General features: G+C 35.2%; 1 protein-coding gene and 1 long non-coding RNA gene across 2 annotated transcripts; one reads left to right on the top strand and one right to left on the bottom strand.

Moving 5' to 3' along the window:
• Positions 1-548: 548 nt before the first annotated feature.
• nmur3 (neuromedin U receptor 3) lies at positions 549-11,799 on the bottom strand. The gene is made up of 3 exons (XM_028001869.1): positions 11,635-11,799; positions 9,615-10,536; positions 549-4,728 (listed from the first exon to the last, which is right to left on the bottom strand). Exons 2-3 carry the CDS (start codon positions 10,453-10,455, stop codon positions 4,298-4,300), a joined length of 1,272 nt encoding a protein of 423 aa, XP_027857670.1. The 5' UTR covers positions 10,456-10,536; positions 11,635-11,799; the 3' UTR covers positions 549-4,297.
• Positions 11,800-13,795: 1,996 nt separating this feature from the next.
• On the top strand, positions 13,796-21,572 carry LOC114136031 (uncharacterized). The gene is made up of 3 exons (XR_003593724.1): positions 13,796-14,142; positions 16,621-16,627; positions 21,534-21,572. It is a non-coding gene; the product is annotated as an uncharacterized LOC114136031 (long non-coding RNA).
• The last annotated feature ends 302 nt before the right edge of the window (positions 21,573-21,874 follow it).

Raw genomic sequence — 21,874 nt, 5'->3', positions numbered from 1 at the left:
TGTGTTTGTTATGGATAATTTTGCTTTAATGTTGATGATTAGCAGTTTAAAATAAGAAGATAATCAGAGTGAAAGAGTTCACAGAACAACAGGGCAATTACAAATTAAAGCTATTAATGTTACACTTAGGAATCCTAGTCACTGAAAATGTTTTGTGATTGTCATTCTTTTGCAGATCATTTTGCATCTGAATTTGCTCACAACCCTATAAAAGTCTTTTTCTTGGTAACCTGGATCAAAATCGATGTGATTTTCTGAAACAAATTCAGAATGTCTTGGCTCATATACAGTGATGTGCTGTTTTGACACGGAGAAAGTAATATGCTAATTACAGCACTGATTCCCTGCTATTGCTCTCACTTGTTAGTTTGAACAAATTGGAGGTTCAAAAGAGGTTCACTCTGCCTTTAGAAAATAAATAGCCACATAGCACATTCAGGAAGCTGAATCATGCCTCTTATTATTGTCATATAATCATCTGTCAATAATGAAAGTAAAAATTATCTATTTAAAACGTCTTTGGCATACAGTGGAGAATGTACAAAAGCTAAATCGAAGCAGACAGACATTTATTTGTGTACCTTTCAGAAAGAGGCATTGCACATAGCCACAATCAGTGGCAAACAGCTTACCAGTCATTCAAATCACGTAGATGATTTCCTGCCAAGCAACAAGAGACATAACAAGATTAAGGGAAGCACACAGTACAGCATTACATTCTTAGTTTATATTTTCTGCTGAAACACAAAGGATTTTTTTTCTGCTCTGCAACACGTTGATTTTCAAATGAGAACAAAAATAATCAAGTTCAGCATGTTGTCAGTCCGATTACAACGGATTTTTACACTTTCCCTCTGGGATTTTTTTCTGAAGGCGTACAGCATTTAACAAAATGAAGATAACAGGTAGAGAAATCAGGCACTGTTGCGCAATATTACTGATGACAATCCAATAAAAATATTTTAAAAGCATACATTTAAATAACTTTTTTTACATTTCAAACAACAATTTTGCTAAAGGAAATACACCTAATTTATTAAATAAGGATACTGAGGTTAGTGTTTTTTAACTGACACACACAAGGTAGGTAGAAGCTTAGTTTAAAAACTAAACAGCAGGGGACAGCTGCACCTCGGAAAAATAAAGATTTAAAGCTTAGCTTTTGACTAATTGTGTATTTAAGTAATAATAATGTGTCGGAAGTAAGATCCAATTTTGACAAAAGATCCAGGCTGAAATGATTCTGCTCACTACTTGTTTATGCTTTATGTCAGGAAAGTCCAATTCTCAGAAAACAAAATACCGTATGTTCCTATTACCATGTAATGTATCCATATATCCTTCTTTCTACTTTCTTAGCATAACCATGTTTCCACAGTAGCTTGGGGCGCAAACAAAAACAGCTCTAAAGCATGCTTGCCTAGTAGTACTTCAGTTACTGTCTTTTTTAAAAAAAAACATACAGACACAGGTTCATAATTTCTTAATGCATTGGGTTTACTTTTAGGTGGAATCCTGATTTAAACTTTATAAGCAATCAAACAATAAGAAAACAATCTCCAGAGACATTTTCTTTTGTTTTACGCTTCCCTGGCACATGTAGGCAATCAGTTTTTCCAAATGGTATGCCTGAAGAGCCATAAAAAGACAATGGAGAAAAAAACACTTAAAACTAATGAAAACAAAAAGTAAGGTGAAAAGCACAATGCCAGTTACATATGGCTTCAGATATTTTAATCTTAAAGGGATAAATATAATCACGATTAGAGCCAGAAAAACAAAAAGTATCGAAAGTACAAAACATTGTATTGTCTTTGAAAGCACATAGGTATTTTTCAAACAAACCTGAAACAAAATGAGTGTTTGTGTAATACTAACTAAAGCAGGAAAGCACAACCAGATATGGATGATAATATCTTGTCTTTAACAGTATCATCTGAAAATGTCCTACTATAACCACTGAATGGACCATTTTCATGACAAAGAACATCTTTAAGATGAAACGTGTGAAATGATGTGTGGCCGCTTATTGGTAGCAGAAAAAGGATGGAGGGAGGACTTCATCATCTATATAAATGTATTCTCAGGAAGCAAAAAGGTCGAGAAGACGTTTCTCCATTGGAAGTACTATTGCCCAAGGATTTTGAAATAAAAGTAATGTTTGAATCAAAGTAATGTAAAACACAAACTTAAGAAGAGGAACAGAATGCAGTTTAAGTTGCAGCTACTACAAGTAGTTTGATCAGTGGCATCCCTGAAGCAATAATTGTTTGTGAGCATAAAGTTTTTAAGTAAAAGTTCTTGATTTTTACCTTTCATGCGTTTTTACATTTAGAATGTACTTCTCTATAGCTACATTTATTTCTATGACAATAATTGGCAAACATTTTAATGTTCCAACACTATAGTGTGGTGAAATACTCAAGTAAATTAAGAACTTATGAAGAAAAACAATATCAATGCAGAAATATGATTTTGCATGGCTATGCAGATCATTGCGGTAAATACCAGAATCTGTATTTCAAATTACTGTTTTTGTTCCAAGTGGTTATTTGCCACTGTGGTGAATTACAGAGCCAACAACCCTCGCAACTGCCCTTTTAAATCCCTCCATAGGGTGCCAGTTTGTTAAGTTTTCAAACTTTTGCTTTCAGACAGAATTTCTCCTGACGTCTTCCTGGATAAATTGTCAAAGAAACATTGAGTTTATGAACTTAAGCTGGAGTTCATAAAGTCACTTTTTTGGGGGTGGAAATTGTGTTATGCAATTATGCTTATGCTTGAAACTCTGGCAAATGTTCGCTACATTCTTGGTAGCTTTGCTCTCACTTGATGTATTTCACATGTTTCTTGGTTATTGTCATGGAAATGAATATAGGCACAGTGAGGTACAGGCTTGAAAACAACTGACAAGGAAAACTTATACAAATAAGAAATGTTTTTTAATATACCAACAGAAAAGGGAAGGATCAGTTCACATCATGATCTCATGTCAGTGTAAAATGTAATAAGATGAGAATGAGTTACACAGCATTTATTATTACACCTAACCCTTAACTGCAACCTGCAAATCAGAAAAGGGAGGCATTTGTTCAAACTTTTCCTTAGTAGTATGGCTGCTTTGTATGTAATTCATTCCCTATCATATTAAGCCTTGTTAGTTGTGCTGATGTATTTTCATTATTCCAGATTACAATATCAGAGGAAGTGACAAGGCCAGCTGAAATAATTCACAGCTCAACGTGACCCCTTCTCTGAATTCATCAGCACATCCACAGCTCCTATTTTCTATCTCTCCATCTAGTTCAGCCTCTGTCTGGCAAAGACAATAAGAGGGGCAGGCGAAGCAGAATTAACCTGACAGTTCTGCTTGATCCTGCAATATCTCATTTATTTGAACAGTTTGTTTCCTCTGACTAAAAAGCTTCGAGCCAGCTCTGTTAATGGCAACTTTAACTGCCAACTGTTTCTTTAGAGTAGAAAGGTGGGTATTATACCACTTGTACTCAATATCCTGCGTTCACTTTGTTCAGTGTGTTGCCCAAGGTCATAAGTGTTTGACCGCAAGAAGCTACCACAGATTGTTGTTGTCGTTGCTTCCTAAAACAGTCCTGCACATGAGATGAATACTTGTGTGAATAGCTTGAGAGACTCAAGGATGAAGATTGTACTGAAGCACAATTGTATATGTTTATTTCAAACAAGCCAATTTCATGACTGGACTTTTTGTATCTCTATCCCTCCAAAGTTCAAAACATATGTGCATATACGTATTTTTATATAGCTTCACAATAAGTGCCCAACAATTGCACAAAAGAATGAATGTTCAAGATTTGAGTCAAAATCAAAACATGTTTGGAAAAAGATTGACCAATTAGACAGACTGAGGTTGCTCAACCCTTGATTCTTACCACATAAAAGCTGCTCAACACACAGCAGCTTATGAATACAATGTAAACAGTAATTTTCTTACCTTGGACTGTTACATTGTCCAGATATCGAAACAAATCTTTTACGATTTGTGTTGAGACAGGGTTTCATTGACATCAACTTTACTAAATTAATGTAACTTTATTCTAATTTAAATCCAGTGTCTGTCCATCAGTTTCACAATCATTACTTAAAGCGTATTTTTAAATAATGGTTGAAGACTGTCTTTACTGTATCTTGAGGACAGTTTGATAATTAGCAAACTGGCATCTCAGTCTGTTTGTAAGAAAGAAAATAAATCCATTTCCCCAAATGTTTACCTATAAGTTTACAATGTTCATGCTAATTTCCAGATTTCAAACAAATCTCAGAAAACAGAGGTCTTGCAGTCAGCTTCTTTAACCACACATGGGAGGACAGCAGTTTTCATAGTCAAAGTCACACTAGGAGATAGCAAAGGGATGGAAGAATTTGAGTCCTTAATCTCATACTGAGTTCTTGAACATGACATGGAGGTGTCCATTAAAATCTCCGGGAATGGTGGGGAGTTTCTTACAGAGCTGTTGCCCTCTGAACGGGAGCACACCAGTTCCCGGAAGCACTCTCTAAATCTTGTGGACAGCAGACTATAGATGATAGGGTTTACTGCAGAGCTTAGGTAGAAGAAGATGCCAGACAGGATGTGGACGTACTGATAAACATTGTGCATCACGTCGGTCCACTGGCTGACTGAGCTCCACAGAAGCCGCTCAATGTGGAAGGGAGCCCAGCAAACTCCAAATACAGCCACAACAATTGCTGCAGGATCAAGCCAGACAGAGAGAAAGGTTGTGGTTATCCTTAAAGAATGCATTGCATTTCAAGGTATTAGCATTTTTTTTAAACGGTTGGGCTTGTGGGACATGAGAAAAATGTTTATCTGAGTCTTTTTCAACATATTTAAATATGAGTCATTGGCAACCTAAAGACAAATGCATTTATATTATAAATCATGGCAGAAAGAAATAATTATTATACATTAAAACTCCCACATGAACCAATCTATTAGATTGTCTAATGTGTAACCTGAAAGCTTTTATAATAATAATAATAAATACAGCTGTGTCTAAAGTGATAAACGTGCTTCCTGTTGTCTGAAAAGCAAATGTGAAAAAAAAATCAACAACAAAAAAGACAATTCAGAAAGCCATTATCCCTAAATTGCAGCTCTTGCTGAGTGAACATTTGAGCCACCACCTACCAAACATAAAAGAACAATTTGGATATTCGAGAACCATTTTACTGAAAAATAAAAGGCTGTTACTTATCAAATGTGGAAGGTTTTATTGCATGTGTTTAATAAAGAGGGGATACTGTTTTCTCTTTACCTTTACAGCAATTTAGCTTGAGGCAGAAAACAAAAATACACACATGCAAAATGTTCTTAACACCTACATGATTTGACAATCTATTTATTGCCAGTTCTGAATATTTCTCTTACACAGTCTTGTCGTACTTGATGCTCCCTTACATTCCTCATCTTGTTCCCTATTTGTTAATCTCTTATAGGTCTCTCTCTAAAAGAGGCTTAGCAGATACAGAATAAATGTAGCTATTTATTGTGTGGATATGCAATCGGAATAACTTGTCATAGGTGGCATCTAAATATACAGTTGAAAGTCCATATCTTAAATAATTTTTTCTCACTATCTGACATTAAATTAGATTAATATCAAAATAATTTCTATTCACTAAATGCCAGAGCAATGTGAAAGATATATTTAAAAATCTTCTATTCCTTTATTTATATTCAGATGTTTTTGCATCTGAATATAAATAAGGTAACATTTTAACAATTTTGGAAAACACAAAAGTTGATTAAACATTCCAAAGCTTATGACATGGTAATTAGTAAAATTTTATGTAAAATAGGTAAACCTGGGATTTATTTTTTAAAGTCAAAACACCTCAAACACTCTGTCTTAGATGGAAATAAAAAAAAAAATCATGCAAGATGTCATGAATCAAATTGTGGGTCACAATAAGACTGGTCCAACAGTTTCCAAATGCCCAAATGTGCCCCTTTGTGCCCCAGAGATAAACATCTTTTGGTGTAAACACATCAGAACAAAAGCAAAAGACCTTGTGAAGATGCTAGCTGAGGCTACTAAGAGAGTATTATTATCCATAGTGAAACAAACTGCAACATTCTAGAAAGAAATGCAGCAAAGAGAGGAAGAAGCCATTACTCCAAAATTAACATAAAAAAAAACAGACTACAATTTGGAAATGCTCACAAGACCTTAATTTCTGGATAAAATTCGGCAGGATTGTTACATTTGGAGGAAAATGGGAGAACACACCATCCCACCTGTAAAGCACAGGGTAGAAGTATTATGTTGTGTAGTGTTTTGTTGCAGAGGGGACTGATTGGCTTCACAAAATAGTTAGGATAATGAGGATTATCTTAAAACATTTTCCACAAAGTTATGAACAAATGGGTTCTTTACATGGACAATGACGCTAAGAAAACTGCCAAATTTGTAACAAAAGGACTTAAGGTCACCAAAGCCTGTTTTGGTGTGGTCATCAGGGCCTAATATTTGTTCCATAATTTTGGGGCATGGCTGAAAAGGTGTGTGCAGGGAAGCCAGTTTACAAACTTGACTCATGATACACAAGTTGTATCCAAAGAAATGGGCTGTAGTTCCTGAAAAATATGTGAGACGCCACAGAAAAATCAAGAACAAATTGGCAGAGCAGGTGATTAACAATCTACGCTGTATATTGGCTCGTCATATGCTTTTGTTATTGGTTTTGTAAACATTTGCTCAATGAAGAAATATTAAAACAGCATGTGTGTCAATGAGTGTGAGATTTGGTCAAAAATAATTTAAGTTTCTTTCCCCCACTGAGTACATGTTCACAAATAAATGTTTTATTGTTCTAAACTTATTAGTGTTGAATTTCATAACTGAAATAAAAAATATATCTATTAGAAAAACTAAAATATGTTTCAGCAGAAATGTATTTGATATTATTTTGCTTATGGTCAAATGCATTAGCAACTTTAAGGTCCTTCTTGTGGACAATGAAGAAGATCATTTAACTTAACTTCTTCTTTTTATACTCAATTTTTACCTGAATAAAGATAATAAAGTCCCTTTCAACTGGCTTTGATTGTCAGGACACCATTTAGAAGTGCATAAAATTTAAAAAACAAAAAAGTCACAAACACATACAAAACCTTTAGTGTTGTTAATGGTCCTGTGTATATCCATGTTTTTAATGAAAACCCATAAAGATCTACCTGTTTCAACATTTATGGAATAAAGTGTATGATTCATGCATAAACATCTGCATATTACAGATATTGGCATAGCTTTTAGTATTTTCTTTAGGTAAGTCACTGTTTTTGGCCAACATACTACTTGGATAGTAAAAAGAAAACAGGATATGTCGATTTGAAATATAAACTTCTCCATAAAAACCACAACAGGTGGTGACATTTCTCCTCCATTGAAATGAAATCCCTGTACGACTTGCAACCATTTCGCATTAGGAAGTGACTGAATTATTATTACCGGTACCAGTTTTCATCACCTTGGCAACCGAACAGAGGAGAATTTTGTTGCTTTCGGCAATGCTTCTTCCATGTCCTGCACGGTTATGTGTTTGTGATCATTTCTGCCAGTTTTCTCAGTCATTACTTGCACTTAAACATAAATTTAAATGATTGGAGATAAGTGAAATAAGTTGAAGAGAGGTCTGATCATTTCAGACCTGGAGGTTGTTTGATCATTTTACAAATGAAAGATTCCATTAGATGTTTGTAATGGGATGTTATATTTGAATGTTGTGATTTATCTGTGCAAGAGTTTCTTCCCATGAAGTGATGGTAATACCCACCGTAGGTTGCACTGCCAAAAGGGCAAAATGATGATCTTTAAACTGAAATCCAATTTTAGCTTGTAATGGATAGGAGCTTAAAGGAAGATTCAATCTTTTAATACATTTATTATTTGTGTGTGTGGAGGATGTGTCTCTTCCTGCATATTTTATTTCTAATAAGCTAAGACAAAACAACAGCAACTGTAGCTCAAAGAGAGAATTACTATATTTACTGTTTTAGTGTAGTAAATAAAGATTAAGCTTAGAAGGCAACCAGATTGCTTTCAGACTTTCAAGAAATTGAAATTATATTTCTTAAATCACTTTTTGTTTTTCTGCATCCTAACTTTTTTTTTGGTTGTAGAATGAATGAAATATTGTTTGTGTGTTAATTTTTAAACACAATTTAAATTGTCACTGTTTTGTTTTTATTTGATAACACTTTTTTGTAAGATAGTTTTCTTAAAAGTTGTGATACTGCATTGATAGCTGTTTGTATGTCTGAATTCCCAAGATTGTGCTAAAACATACAAAAATATACTTTAAACCAAGAATTACAGCAATTATTTTTCTTAATGTTATAGTGATATGGAAATACTTTTTATCTGTTTTTCACTAACTACAAAGCTCTAATATGAAGAAACATATTCAAATAAAAGATCTGACCAGCATTTTGCAGCTTTTTTCTATAGTAATAAACATTTATGACCAACATGTAAGATAGAAAAAATGATGTCAATTTTATACATCTTTGTCTCTTTTAGAGTTGTTTTTTTCTATCAGACATGATTCACAGTTTCATTTCTCTGGGAGGGTAATCAATAAAGTAACACATTTCTAGAAATACTTGACAAGTGTTTTTTTTTGTTTGTTTTTTCTACAGACCTTCTGTAGAAAAAACCCTCGCTTGCTTATGAGAAAAACTCCGACAGGAGCACGGATACAGAGATGTGTTGTAAAACTCCCAGTGATGTTTTACACTTGTGCTTGAGGTCATATTGGAATCTGTGGCTTCAGATGAAAGAAGTTCTTCAGATAACAGACATTGAGATTAAGTACTTCTGGAATTCGTGGCAGCTATTATTCACATTATGTTGAAAGACAAGATGACAAATAAAAATCTATTTAAAATGTTTCCAAAAAATTTAGACAGGACATCAAAGGGACAGTATGATGTGAAATCGATGTTTATGTTATTCCCTCACAAAAAAACATGCCTGTTGCCTCCAACACTTCAGACATATTTGAGAAATCAAAGGGTTATTTCATGCATGTTTGAGAAACAACATGCATGAAAGAATCCATGTTTGAGAAATCTTTTTATATCATGGCAGCCATTCAGTTGTGCAAAATGACTGCAGCCTTTGAGGCGCAACTCCTCTTTGGAGCTGCAGCTTCCAAGTTTATTCCATCTCGGAGAGCAGCCCCCCCTTCAGATCCTTCAGACTAGCCAGCAGCAATTAGCAAAAATCTGGTGGAACTGCATATTGCTTCTCAGTCCAACACTGGTAGAAACTATGGCAAAAAAGAATGAATAATAGAGCAATGCTGTGATGACTTCCTGAAGACTTAGTTTCAGAAAGGGCACAAGTGATTAAAGAGACAGATGCCCAATTTCAAGGAGTTAAATTACGAAGTCAATTTTCTTTTAAGTCATATTTGATTTTATTTTTATACCAACTGAGTGTTACAATTGTTTGATTGTACTGTGTGCCTGGAAAATACATAATACTGCCCGTTACAGAATAATCTTTCACACCAGTTTAAGGACTGTTGAGGATCCAGAACAACTGGTTCATATAAATTATACTCACAGAGCATCTTGACGACCTGTCCTCTGCGCCCATTCTCTCCACTGATCCTTCTCCTGGTGTTGCTGCAGCCATTATTCCCCAGGTTCTTCCTGGCATACCGCCTTTCTCTACCCAGATGTATGCCCATCACAAGATACAGCATGCTAATAATCATCATAGGAATGAAGTAGAAACACACAGTTGTGATTTGCATCAGCAAGTTATAGATCCAAATGGGCTTGACCACAGCACATATAGCGGACTCCTCCATTCTCTCAGGCAAGTAAAAAAGGCCATGAAGCGAAGTGTTAGGAACAGCACAGACCATCGACACCCCCCACACAACGGTGATGACGCGTTTGGCATGCTGATTGGTTGAGAGGTATCGTGTTTTCAGTGGATGCACAACAGCGATGTACCTCTCCACGCTGAGTGCTGTGACATTGAGGATTGATGCGAAGCAAACTGTCTCGAAGAGGAAGGTCTTGAAGTAGCAGCCGCCCTCACCAAAGGGGAATGGATAGTTCTCCCACAGGTCGTAAATCTCCAATGGCATCGCAAACATCAGCACGAGGAGGTCCGACATAGCCAGGCTCACAAGATAAAAGTTTGTGGGGTTACGCATCTTCTTGTGCTTTGCAATCACTGCACATGTCAGGAGATTTCCAGACAACCCGGTGAGGAAGATTAAAAGGTAAACTGTTGTTACAGGGAAAAAAAAGGGGGATCGCTTGGGACCGAGGACTTCAAAAAGGTTGATTTCTGTAAACTGCTCAGCAGTGTTGTTCCCTGAGCCATTGAATGGCATGCTAGTGTTGTAGAGTGGTGCAGACGAAGTGGAACCCTGCAATGAAAGCTCCATTTTAACCAGGAGGGCCGGATAAATAATGGGAGGTGACAAAAATCCCTTCTCTTGCGTCTGGTTTAGTTCAACTACTGGGACCTGAGTTGAAAAGAAAAATAAAAAAAAATCAAACATTTTTCTGATGATAAACAACCCTGAGACAATGTTTACTGTGGTCAAATATATACATATATTTCTACTTTCATGGTAATGTTTTCATGCCCCATTTTTTTGTCAGGGAAAACCATCATCATAAATCATCCTGGAAGAGGTAATAATTCAACCAAACAATGCACTGATTAAAACTATTTGTGATCCAAAGATGACAAACAAAAAAAATGCTACCAGTGTTTAGGTATACAAGCTTCTGATATTATTCTGCATTTAAAAAAGTGTAGAGTTATTAACTTTTCCTATTAGTCTATACATTCATTATTTTTAAGCTTATTTCTGATAATATAAGCTTATCAGAAGCTTATATTATTATAAATAATATAACCACATGTTGCCAACCTATGTGCTGGATGGCAACATAGGATCGGCTATGTCTAAAAGAAAACATCTGAGTCTGACTATTTGCATAAAAGTAATAATAAAGGCAGTTGACTCCATTAGAATAACTCACACTTAAATTATACTTGCATTTCAAGTTTTGGTTGTGATTTACTTAATAATGCTTAATAATATTAAATATGCAATATGCATTATTAAGCAACATGATTAAGCATGTTGCAAAAAAAAAAACAGCAGACAGTGAACTAGCAGATTTCTTCATGTTTTGGAAAATGTAGCTTTTAATGGGGTTGAGATCATTCTCATCAACCATTTGCGGCTCAAAATAAATGCCATTACAAATGCTACAATGATATATGCTAATGACTTCTTCTGAAAGGTTAATTATATTGCCTACATAGAGCAAATCTAAAATTGTCTGATACAATGTGATGGAGTATGTAGCATTTAAAAACCGGTTCTAAAATAACTCTCTATTTATGTGTAAAATCTTGAATAAAGTGAAATAAAAGGGTATAGCCTAAAAGCATTTGAAATGTCTGGGTAATTAATGCAGTGAGCATATCAATAAAAATAAAAAATAAATAAATAAATAAACATGCCCACTTTTATCTAATCACGTAAAGGTTACGAATGTTTATCTACAAGGCACACAGAGCAGAAAATGTTGAAATGAATCCTCACCTTGATGTTGATCTGCAGGTCGCTTTTTGCTGTGAACACGTTGTGTCATGCTTGTAAATGGAGCGGCAGACGCAGCAAATAGTGCATGGATGGAAAAGAAAAGTTGCTTCGAACGGTTCGGTTCCGTAGAGACAGGAAAAGGCAGACCGAGGGTCCACACAGGGAGAGGACTGGATCTGCTCTGCAGCTGTGCTCCCCTTTAGAGAGAGAAATTACCTGGTGAAGCAGAGGGGGAGCTGGAAGGAGCCGGGGAGAGAAAGTGATGAAGTCCAGAGTGAAAATATAATCACGGGACTGTAGTAAAAACTATCAACAAAAATATCGATAATCCCCGCACATTCTGAACTCGAATACAGCGAAATGTTTTAATGACGTTTAAAATTTACATAAAAAAAAATGTAATGCCTCCCGAACAAACTTTTAATAAAAAACTTGATCTGTATACTTTTAAGTGTAGAAACCCTAACCTATGAGCGGGGCTCAATAATTTCCGCCGCTGTGATGAAAAGAAAATTATAGCTTTCTCGTAATTATTAGACTGCTAAGTCCTAATTATAGCACGTTATCTCATAATTATGAGAAAGGGTCTCATAATTATGAAACATAACTAAGTTATAATTACGTAATACTGTGTGATAATGAAGAAACTTAATTAAATAAATAAATAAATAGTTGGATGAATATAATAATCCAACAGTGTATGACAGATGTATGCAAGACCAAATATAGTAGCAATAATAATATTAAGATTTATATATATATAATTTTGTGTTTTCCTTTATTCTTTTTGTAGCCTGTCCCTCAATACAAAAATAAAAAAAGTTGTTGCAGCCCTTTTCATTGCATTTCATCAACATCACATGAACTTGGCTGTCAGCTACTACTTTATGTGTCTACTGGAGCTAACTTACTGAATACTTAAAATCACTCCACAGAAGAGAGTTCAGGTGGGAGAAATCAACAAGCCATTTTCACCAAACACATGGTTGGTTGTTCTCAACGGTCTGTTTCACACAAATATTAAAGAAATAAATTTTAATGTGTGAAATTTGATTTTGTGGATTTTGATTTCCATACTAATGTGGCATCAAGTCTAATTAGTAGCATTACCTGATTGACTGAGCATAAGATGACATTTGTGGAATTATTAATATACAGCTATTCAAATTGACCTTAACTTTACACTAGATGTCAGCAACAACCCAAATAATCCCCACATACAAAAAAAAAAGAAAAGTTTTCCATTGAAACTATGTGTAAAACATATATTACGACGTACCAACATGCAAACTGGAACTGTCTTTGGCAGAATGTGCCTTTGCCACAGAAGAGACCAACATCGGACTTTAGCAACAAACACTTTGGGTGGGTTTGGCATAATACATATGATAAATGTTTGAAAAACACAAATTTTCCCAAAGATAAACCTGGTGCAGGATCTATAGTTTTGTGGACTTGTTCATCTTCCAAAAGAATTTGAAACTTTATTAGAGTCCATGGCATCATCTTCTTCTAATGTTGCTTGTGCAAAAAAACCTCTGAAATTAGGGGGGAGAAAACACAGCCAAATAAACACAACAAAGCTCTCCAGTCACAAAACTAAGCTGTCATGTGGCTATCAGACCCTATTCTATATAAAAAAAACCCAACTGTAATCTGTAAAGCGAGCTGAAGAGAAGAGTGCACATTTTTATCAGGAATACCAGTGGTAAAACTGTCACTGCACTTAAGAGGATTTCCTAACAAGATCACGATAAGAAGAAGAGGAGTGAAATGATTGATATATTAGACTTAGGAGTTCAAAACGCTTCACCTGAGTGAATTAATTGAGTGATATAAAATCCCAAGGTGTGTAGGGGATGCTGCAATAAAATGGAGCTTTTTAGATAGTTTTATTACTATGAGAGCTGTTGAAATGTTGGAAGCTATTAATATATATTGTGATGCTCTTTGGGTTTGTTTACATTTTTGAGGACGTTTTTCTCCAAACACATATATAAAAAACATCACTACCAATACAGTGTCTCTTGGATTTCTTCTGAAACATGCTATAATAGACTTCTTGACACAAGTTAACAAAATAACAGACAATAGCAGTTTTTTTTTAAACTTCTGACCTTTAATTAAATTCAAACTGACTGGAGTGCTTCCTTGCTTTTGTCATGATTCCAGCCCTTCAGCGCTGCCTTGGCTGTGCTGATTGCTTATTGCCCTCACCTGCACTGAGCTGGTTCCTATTTAAACAGCTGCTCGTCACCAGCTCAGTGCGAGATCGTCTGTTGCCACTGTCACAGCTTTCAAGCCTTGTCTCATGTTTCAAAGTGTTTTCTGGTTTCTGATCCTGCCTGGTTTTGACCACAGATTTGTGCCTAATCCTTCTGCTGTTGAAAGTCCTGTTGCTGAACCCTGCCTGTTTCTGACCCTGCCTCCTGCCTTCTGGATTCTGGATTTTCACTGCCTGAGACCCTCCCATGCATGACCCTGGACCGTTTCACGACTCAGCCTCTGGTTGGTGGATTTTGTCCCTGTCATCTGTTTGTCCCCTGAGGCCCCCACAGATCTCCCCTTGTCCATTCACCCGCCCCTCCCCCGGCTGGACTCCTGACCCCTGTGGATTCCTTGTCCCTGACCCACTAGTGTGACCACACTACACCATTTACTTTAGTAATAAAACTTTTTGATTAACCATCCTCTTGTTGTGGCTGCATTTTGGGTTCTGGCTGATTCTGCTTTTACCATTGCAGCTTTTGTTGGTTGTTTATGCTCCTGATTTACAATTGTGATGTGCTTAATTAAATATCACTGGATTTAAAGGTCATATGCAGCACCAGATTTATGGTTGAAAAGAAAAACAGATAAATGATAAAAAAAAAGGCATCATCTGACTTATATTTTGTAAATACGTGTCCTAAGCCAAAAGATCAAATATAATTTTTCAATCTGAAGTTCATTTGAGGCAACTGGATTTCTTGCTTATCCTTGGTAAATAAATGTTGATATTTTAAGCAAAAACATAGGCCATAAAAACAGTTAGCAGCATAAGATATTATGTTCTGTCAAACCTTCATATGGCTCCAAAACGTAAAAATAAACATAAGGAATAAATAATTAAATTCTAAAAACTGTGAAAGAAAGTTTGATTCAGGCTGTCAGAGACACTTTACGTCAAGACATTGAGGAATACATCAGTGGACATTTGGTTGACTGTCCTCTGAGTTAGAGTCACACAAAGCTGTTAAAAGCATCTCAAGCTTAATTTCAATCTTCCCCTCTGAAGCTCCCTGCACAGGGACCAGGCCATGTCTGGGCAAAAACTGCATCTATAATTCTTTTTAAAGGTTGACTATAGAGCACATCAAGGGCCTGTTTCATGAATGAGCTTTCCTTAGTCATATTTGTCCTTTCAAAGCTGATTGGCAGGTCATTAAGAAAAACCTTAAAGAATTATTTAAACCCTGCTTCCTCATTCTTACAACTGCACTGAGTTGCTCTTTGAACACATTTTGTACTGTCTTGTTAAGTGGGACTTCCTTCTCCTAAATAATCTCCTAAAATATTTATTTAAACTCAATTCAGGCATTACCAATGTTTTGGACTTCATGTGCTAAGTGTTGCAGGAACTACTTTCATTTATTGACCATAACATGGAGAGATTTGGCAGTCCTGTCAGTTGAGCTTGTTTAAGTGGAAATATATTTAAAAATATATTTGGTGATGTGTGTTTTTGCAACTTAAGGTAAGATTTATTTTTATTTTAAATAACCATCATTTATTCACAGGTAAAATCTCTCAACAAGTTAAAAAATCTTATTTCAAGTAAAATCTGAAAAGATCTAAAAACCTGAAGAGGATCTCTGCTAAAAGCTCAGAATTTACTCCTTATTTTTACTGCTTATCAATTTAAATAAGCAATAGATTTTTTTTTCTCAAGTACATGAATATACAGTATAAACCCGGTACTATTGCTGTTTATTTTGTCAAATTAATTATATTCATGTTCATCCATTAATATGCAGTACCTGCTATGATTGGTTGTTGATGCCTCTTTGATTCAGTTATTAAATGTCAGATTCTCTGTTGTCCACAGACTGCTATAGTTCCTGCTGTACTCACCCAAAAACATCAAATTATAACATATATATGTATTATAATGTCTGTATGGAATTGTTGAAAAAACTCTGCTATGTTCCACCATCTGTCTGATGGACTTTATTGAGCCCTCAGTTTTTATCAGCATTATTAAATTTGTTGCGCTCTTCCTCTGGCAGCAAAGGTTACACAAATACAATGAATTGAAAAGCATTACTTCATACATAAACATTAGGCTGCTCTGTCTCTAATGATTGTAATGAAGTTTGACGTAACTTGACATGAAGTGAGCTCACACTGAGGCAGTTCAGGCACTCTACTCATCCTAACTTAAAATTGAGGCTTTTTAAAATTTCCTTTTTCATTTAAAAATGTCTGAAAAAATAGAACTTTAGCTATTGTGGCTCAGTTCTGTCTGCAGAAACTAAATAGGTGTATTTTGCTTAAATATAACGTTATTTTATTGATAATTTATTTCCATATGTTTAATTCACTGAATGTATCTTGTTTTTTTTCCTACAGTTTCAATTTTTCAGGATTTGCAGTTTTATTTTGATCTACACTGTACACTTGCAAACTAGATCAGTTTTAAGTGAGGTAAAGACCACTGAGCCCATTTCTGAGATAACTAATTGAGCTCTTTCACACCTGCAGTGTATTCTCTGAAAGTGCAAGACAATTTAATCATTTCTGAAGAATAGAAAACACATTTTCAAAGACTTTTTGCCATTGCTCTAATCTCCTTCAACACTCAATGTCAAAAGAACAGTCAATCTATACTTAATAGATATCATTGTGGTCATGACCGTTTTTGCATTTTGGGAAATGGAGCTGTATCTACATTCAAATTTAGGTGATTTAGTTTCAAGCCTTTACTAGCATGAAGTAGAAAGACAGAGAAACAGTAAGAGCAAGGAGAAATTTTAAGATAAAGCAGACAACTGCCTCATGTCTGAAGGACCAGACCTTGTAATGATGGTGACCTGTTACATTTAAATTTAACTTAACAAGTAGTTATTATGACAAGTTGAGCCTGCAGGAAGACGTTTCAGTATCTTATAATGTAAAAAGATAACTCTTCCCACAGGCTGTTCAGAGTTTCATATTTACTGTTCCACCGCCAGTAATTCTTCCAGCAAATTAATAGAAAAATCAGGTATGAGACATTTACTTTTCATCAGAATAACATATTGAACTCTTGTTGTTGATGCTTGACTTTTAGGCTAATTGGAAGCACAAATAGTTTGCAGCACTTATTGATAGCAAATGAGATGAAACATCAAACAATAAAATCCATAAATCCTCATCTTGTAAATGTTAATAAAATGTTACCTAATACACATTCTATCATTATATTTTACCAGATTGATTCTGGACAAGAAAAAAGTCTCAGATGGAGAGTTGGAGCAATATTTCACTTGAAAACCAACACATAGCTGCAGTTAAGACTAAAGTGATTCTTTAGACTTATACATTTAAGAATAATCTTTAATTTCACCTACATGTTTCATCAGACTGTCAGGAATATCAATGCTTTCAGTGGGCTGGAGTTTTTATTTGAGACGGCTAAACTAGTGAATTGTGACTGGAATTAAAGAGGCCTACTCTCAAAAACTTGGATCTCCACATCAAAGGTAAATTGGCAAATATTGAAAACTGACAAAAATGTGCTCATTAGTTAAAAGAAGTCTTTGACTGTTGTAATGCCAAAAAGATATTTTCACTGACTGTTGAAAATAGATGAATATTTTAAATAAGCCTTTTTTTCAAAACTGATGATTCTTTTTTGTTATGGTTAGAGATGTTCCTTTCTCATTTACTATCAGAAATGAACTTCTTGGTTGAATGAAAACAATTATTAATCTAAATATGAAAGGAATATGAATAATTTTGTGCTTAGCTGCACATGCAACTGTGATGATAATGGAAAGTCCGTCTCTTAATGTAAGTCCAAAATCTTAATCTCCATCACCTTCTACTGTTTTACTCTGAATACTTACAGAAAGCTTTCAAAGTTTTACTTTAGCATGACTAACAGGTGCTGCTGTACTAACAACATGTGCACTGTAAAACTGAGCAAAACAATGATGTTGAGCAGTAAAAGCAAACTATTTGCTGTGTGAAGCTGAAGAGCTCTCAGGAGGTTGCACATCAACGGTCACAAAAATGTTTTTTTGTTGGGAGTGAGTCCATTACAGGCTGAACCAAAGTCTAAAAGTATAACAAAAAAAAAATACAATGGACATTTGTACAATGGATGAAATCAATCAAACCATGTCACTGAAAGAATGTAGAACAATCATGATGTCTAACAGATTATTTTTATTCATTTCAAGTTTTTGCTTTTTTTGGTACTACATGACTATAAATTTATACTTTTCTATCAACCATATAGAATTCTTTGAAAGAAAATTGACAAAACTGATGTTGTTTTCAACACACTATAATTACTGCATAAATTACATTTATTGTAGCCGTAAGCATTATTTTTGCATAATGTGCCATTGTGATAAATGTGAAAAAAGCCACTGTCAAGTACTGTTGAGGTGAAAAATCCATCCCTCAGGTAGGTTTATTAATATCCTGCACAGAATGCTAGAGCTTACAAATGATACACTGTTGAACAGGTCAAAGTGAGAAGCTCTGACAGAAGGCAGGCAGCACATCAATTTCACAGAAATAGTAAACGGGGAAAAAAATCATAAACATTGAAGAGAGTGTGAGACTCTCTGGCTCTTTGCTTGACTGAATGTTATTTCTGCAGGGAAAAACCTGGCCCAGACAAGTTCCCTCTGGGAATGTCTATAAACATTAAAACAATAACATACCATGACAACCATCAGATGAACAAGGACAAAAGATAGTAGACAAAAATAAAATTTGCCACAATACGGAGAACCAATACATGAGTGGCAAACTGCCTCTGACAAGTCAGCCAAACGTTGTGTTGTTTCAGGCTGCGATGCATTTTGCAAAGCATGTTGACAACGCAAGAAACAAATATGTGCTTTCCTATGTCCCACATAACAAATTCAAAGAAAATAAATGATTTTGCCTTTTTGATGCCATCAGAAATAGTGAAATAAAAAAACTATTAAGCACACATTTTTCCCCTGACACTTTGACACCTTGCATTGCCAACAGAGGGCACAGTTAGATCATAATGGTAATCTGCATTACCTTTGTGTTTCGCAGACGATCAAATTATTTGTGATTTTCTTAGAGAAAAAAAGTTGGAAAAAGTTAATATTTCTACAGCAACATGTCAATTTTGTGTCATCAGCAATGTAACATTTCAGAGAAGCTCTAAAAGAGCTGGTAGCTTTGACAAAGGATGATAAGTGTATCGAAAACCATGGGGTTTGCAGGAAAAAGCATTTTTAAGAATCCTGAAGAGATTCCCACAGAGACATTCTTTTCTTTTCCCATCTTTAAATTTTACTCGCATGGCTCCCATCACTTTGCTTCCAACTGCAGCAAGTAATAAAAATCCATTTCTTTCACTCCTGGGGTACTTCAGTACTCAAAACAAGACTGACTCATTCCCTGTGTGGCCTAAGAATATTACTTTACATCGAGTTTATCTGTAAAAAGTGTGGGAGTATGGCACGTAAGATAGTTACTTTATAAATTCTTTTTCAAACTGAGAAACAATTGTCAAGAAAACCTTCAAAAATTACAGGAAGCAAGCACTGCAATACCATAAAGTTTTGCAAACTATCAAGCCAGAGTTTTAGTGATGACAGTTCACTCCTGGTTATAGATTTTTCTAAATAGTGATAAATATCTTTACTTACATTTTAAAACAAGAATACATATTTCTATTGCATTTTAACTTGAAAAAACATGAGCTAATTTCCTAACAGTTAATACATGAGCACAGGTGAAATCATCCTACTAAAGTAACTCATGAAATGTTTGCAGATAAAAAAGTACATGCTTCAAAATACTGTTTTTGCCTTATCATGGGTTGCCTTTAAATAAAACCACGTGACTATTGTTTATTTAAATGCTTGACAGCTTCAATTGTGGGGAAATTAGATGAACATGCAAAGCCCAGAATAATAGTTTATGCCTTAAATTTGAGGAAAAAGGTTGAATTAGGATAACTGAGGGGTGAACTTTAGAATCATGTTGCCACCTGTGCAGAGCTTCCCCACATTGGCAGAGTGAGGTAAAGACTTACTCAACGGCAAAAAGCAAAGGCAACCACATTTTGACCATCTTCCTTTAGGTGAAAGAAAGGAACATTAAAAGTAGTAACACAACAAAGTCATTTTTGTGTTGACTGTATTTTGGGCTTATTTCCCTCTCCTACTCTTTTCTCGTTCTTTCCCTTTGCAGCCCTTTTCTCACCTTTTTCCCTTTGTTACCACTTTTACATTTTCCTGTCAGTTATATTTGAAATAAACACAAAGCCATTTCTAATAAAGTTTTATATACTGTATCACGTGGGGCATGATCTTGCCAAGGTAAATCTGTTGGGCCTCACCTTGACACTGAGACAATATTTATGAGTCCCACACTGCCAGGCAGGAAAGTTTTTAAAAAAAATGTGTTCACAGCTGACAGGAAGTCTCTACAAAGGATAACAGGGACTGCAGAGAAAATGATCTGCCCCTTCTGGAGAACATTGCCAGCTCCCGTTCCCATGTTAAAGATTGATCTTTTTCTGCTAAATCTTCCTACTGGGAAAAATTAAGCACTTAACCCTCATGTTATGTTCGTTTCTGAGGTATAGCAATAATGTTTGTGGGTCAATTTGACCCTGGGACTGTTTAATCATGCAATAGTGTCAGACATCAAAAAATCCCTCCAAAACATTTTTGTATCTGATTAACTCCAATACTAACCATTTCAATCAATATTTGTGCAATGATGTTTTTTTTATTTCTCAGAAATTAAGGATCAATGACGACAACTTATTCATTTACTCATTTGGACATAAAAAATGGAATTTAATTTTTTTTATGTCCACTGATAAAAACATAGACACAAAAAAACAATTTCCTTGAAATTGATCTTTGGTAAATTTTTTATATTACACTTTTTTTTTGCTTTATAATTGAACTTGAGACAAATATTCTGTTCAGGGTCAAATTGACCTGCTGATTAAAATCAAGACAGATGAATCATGCAGAGAGTATTTATGTTTTCCTCCACTTCTGCTGAGTGCCACTCAGTGTGGGTGGAGTTTGTCCACGGAAACAGAAAAGATTCCCATCAAAAGTTGTATGAACACCTGCTTTCTCACAGTTTCCTAGTGAAATAAAAAGAGTAGTGAGGGGGTGGACTTGTGTGTGTGTGGGGATGTGCATGTATGCATGTGGTGGTGTGTGTTTGTGTGTAGGGGTTGAAATATGGGTCATAGCTACAAGGAGACATATAGAATTGGACATTTTTTAATCTTTTTTTGCACTTCAACTTGACTGCTGGGTCAAATTGACCCAAACAGTATCTATGTAAAAAGTAAACGCAGGGGGGGGTTACAAATGTGTAAAATGAATACATTTTCAATTTATATGTAGAGTGCACCTATTAATCAATCAATCAATCAATCAAATTTTATTTGTATCACATTTCAGCAGCAAGACATTTCAAAGTGCTTTACATCATTACAAACACAGAAACACAATGCAACATAGAATCAAAAACAAAGCATTAAGTCAAGTTCCATCAATAAATTTGTAATGGATTACATTTCAAATACAATTCTAAACAGGTGGGTTTTCAGTTGAGATTTAAAAGAAGTCAGTGTTTCAGCTGTTTTACAGTTTTCTGGAAGTTTGTTCCAAATTTGTGGTGCATAGATGCTGAAAGCTGCTTCTCCTCGTTTGGTTCTGGTTCTGGGGATGCAGAGCAGACCAGCACCGGAAGACCTGAGAGGTCTGGAAGGTTGATACAATAAAAGCAGATCTTTAATGTATTGTGGTGCTAAGCCGTTCAGTGATTTATAAACTAACAACAGTATTTTAAAGTCTATTCTTTGAGCTACAGGGAGCCAGTGTAGGGACTTTAAAACTGGTGTTATGCGCTCTATCTTCCTGGTTTTAGTGAGAACGTGAGCAGCAGCGTTCTGGATCAACTGCAGCTGTTTAATTGATTTGTTGGACAGACCTGTGAGAAAAATAGAAAAAGTTTTGTGCAAAAA

The sequence above is a fragment of the Xiphophorus couchianus genome, chromosome 20, assembly GCF_001444195.1.
Source record: "Xiphophorus couchianus chromosome 20, X_couchianus-1.0, whole genome shotgun sequence".
Lineage (NCBI taxonomy): Eukaryota > Metazoa > Chordata > Actinopteri > Cyprinodontiformes > Poeciliidae > Xiphophorus > Xiphophorus couchianus.
The sequence above is the reverse complement of the archived record's forward strand: the minus strand, read 5'-3'. Positions and strand labels throughout refer to the sequence as shown.

Bases quoted from the DNA above. Each gene is read 5' to 3' on its own strand.
- nmur3 (XM_028001869.1), bottom strand. From the start codon at position 10,455: ATGGAGCTTTCATTGCAGGGTTCCACTTCGTCTGCACCACTCTACAAC. The intron at 4,729-9,614 runs GTGAGTATAATT...TTGATCCTGCAG, and splicing joins ACAGGTCGTCAAGATGCTCT to CAATTGTTGTGGCTGTATTT.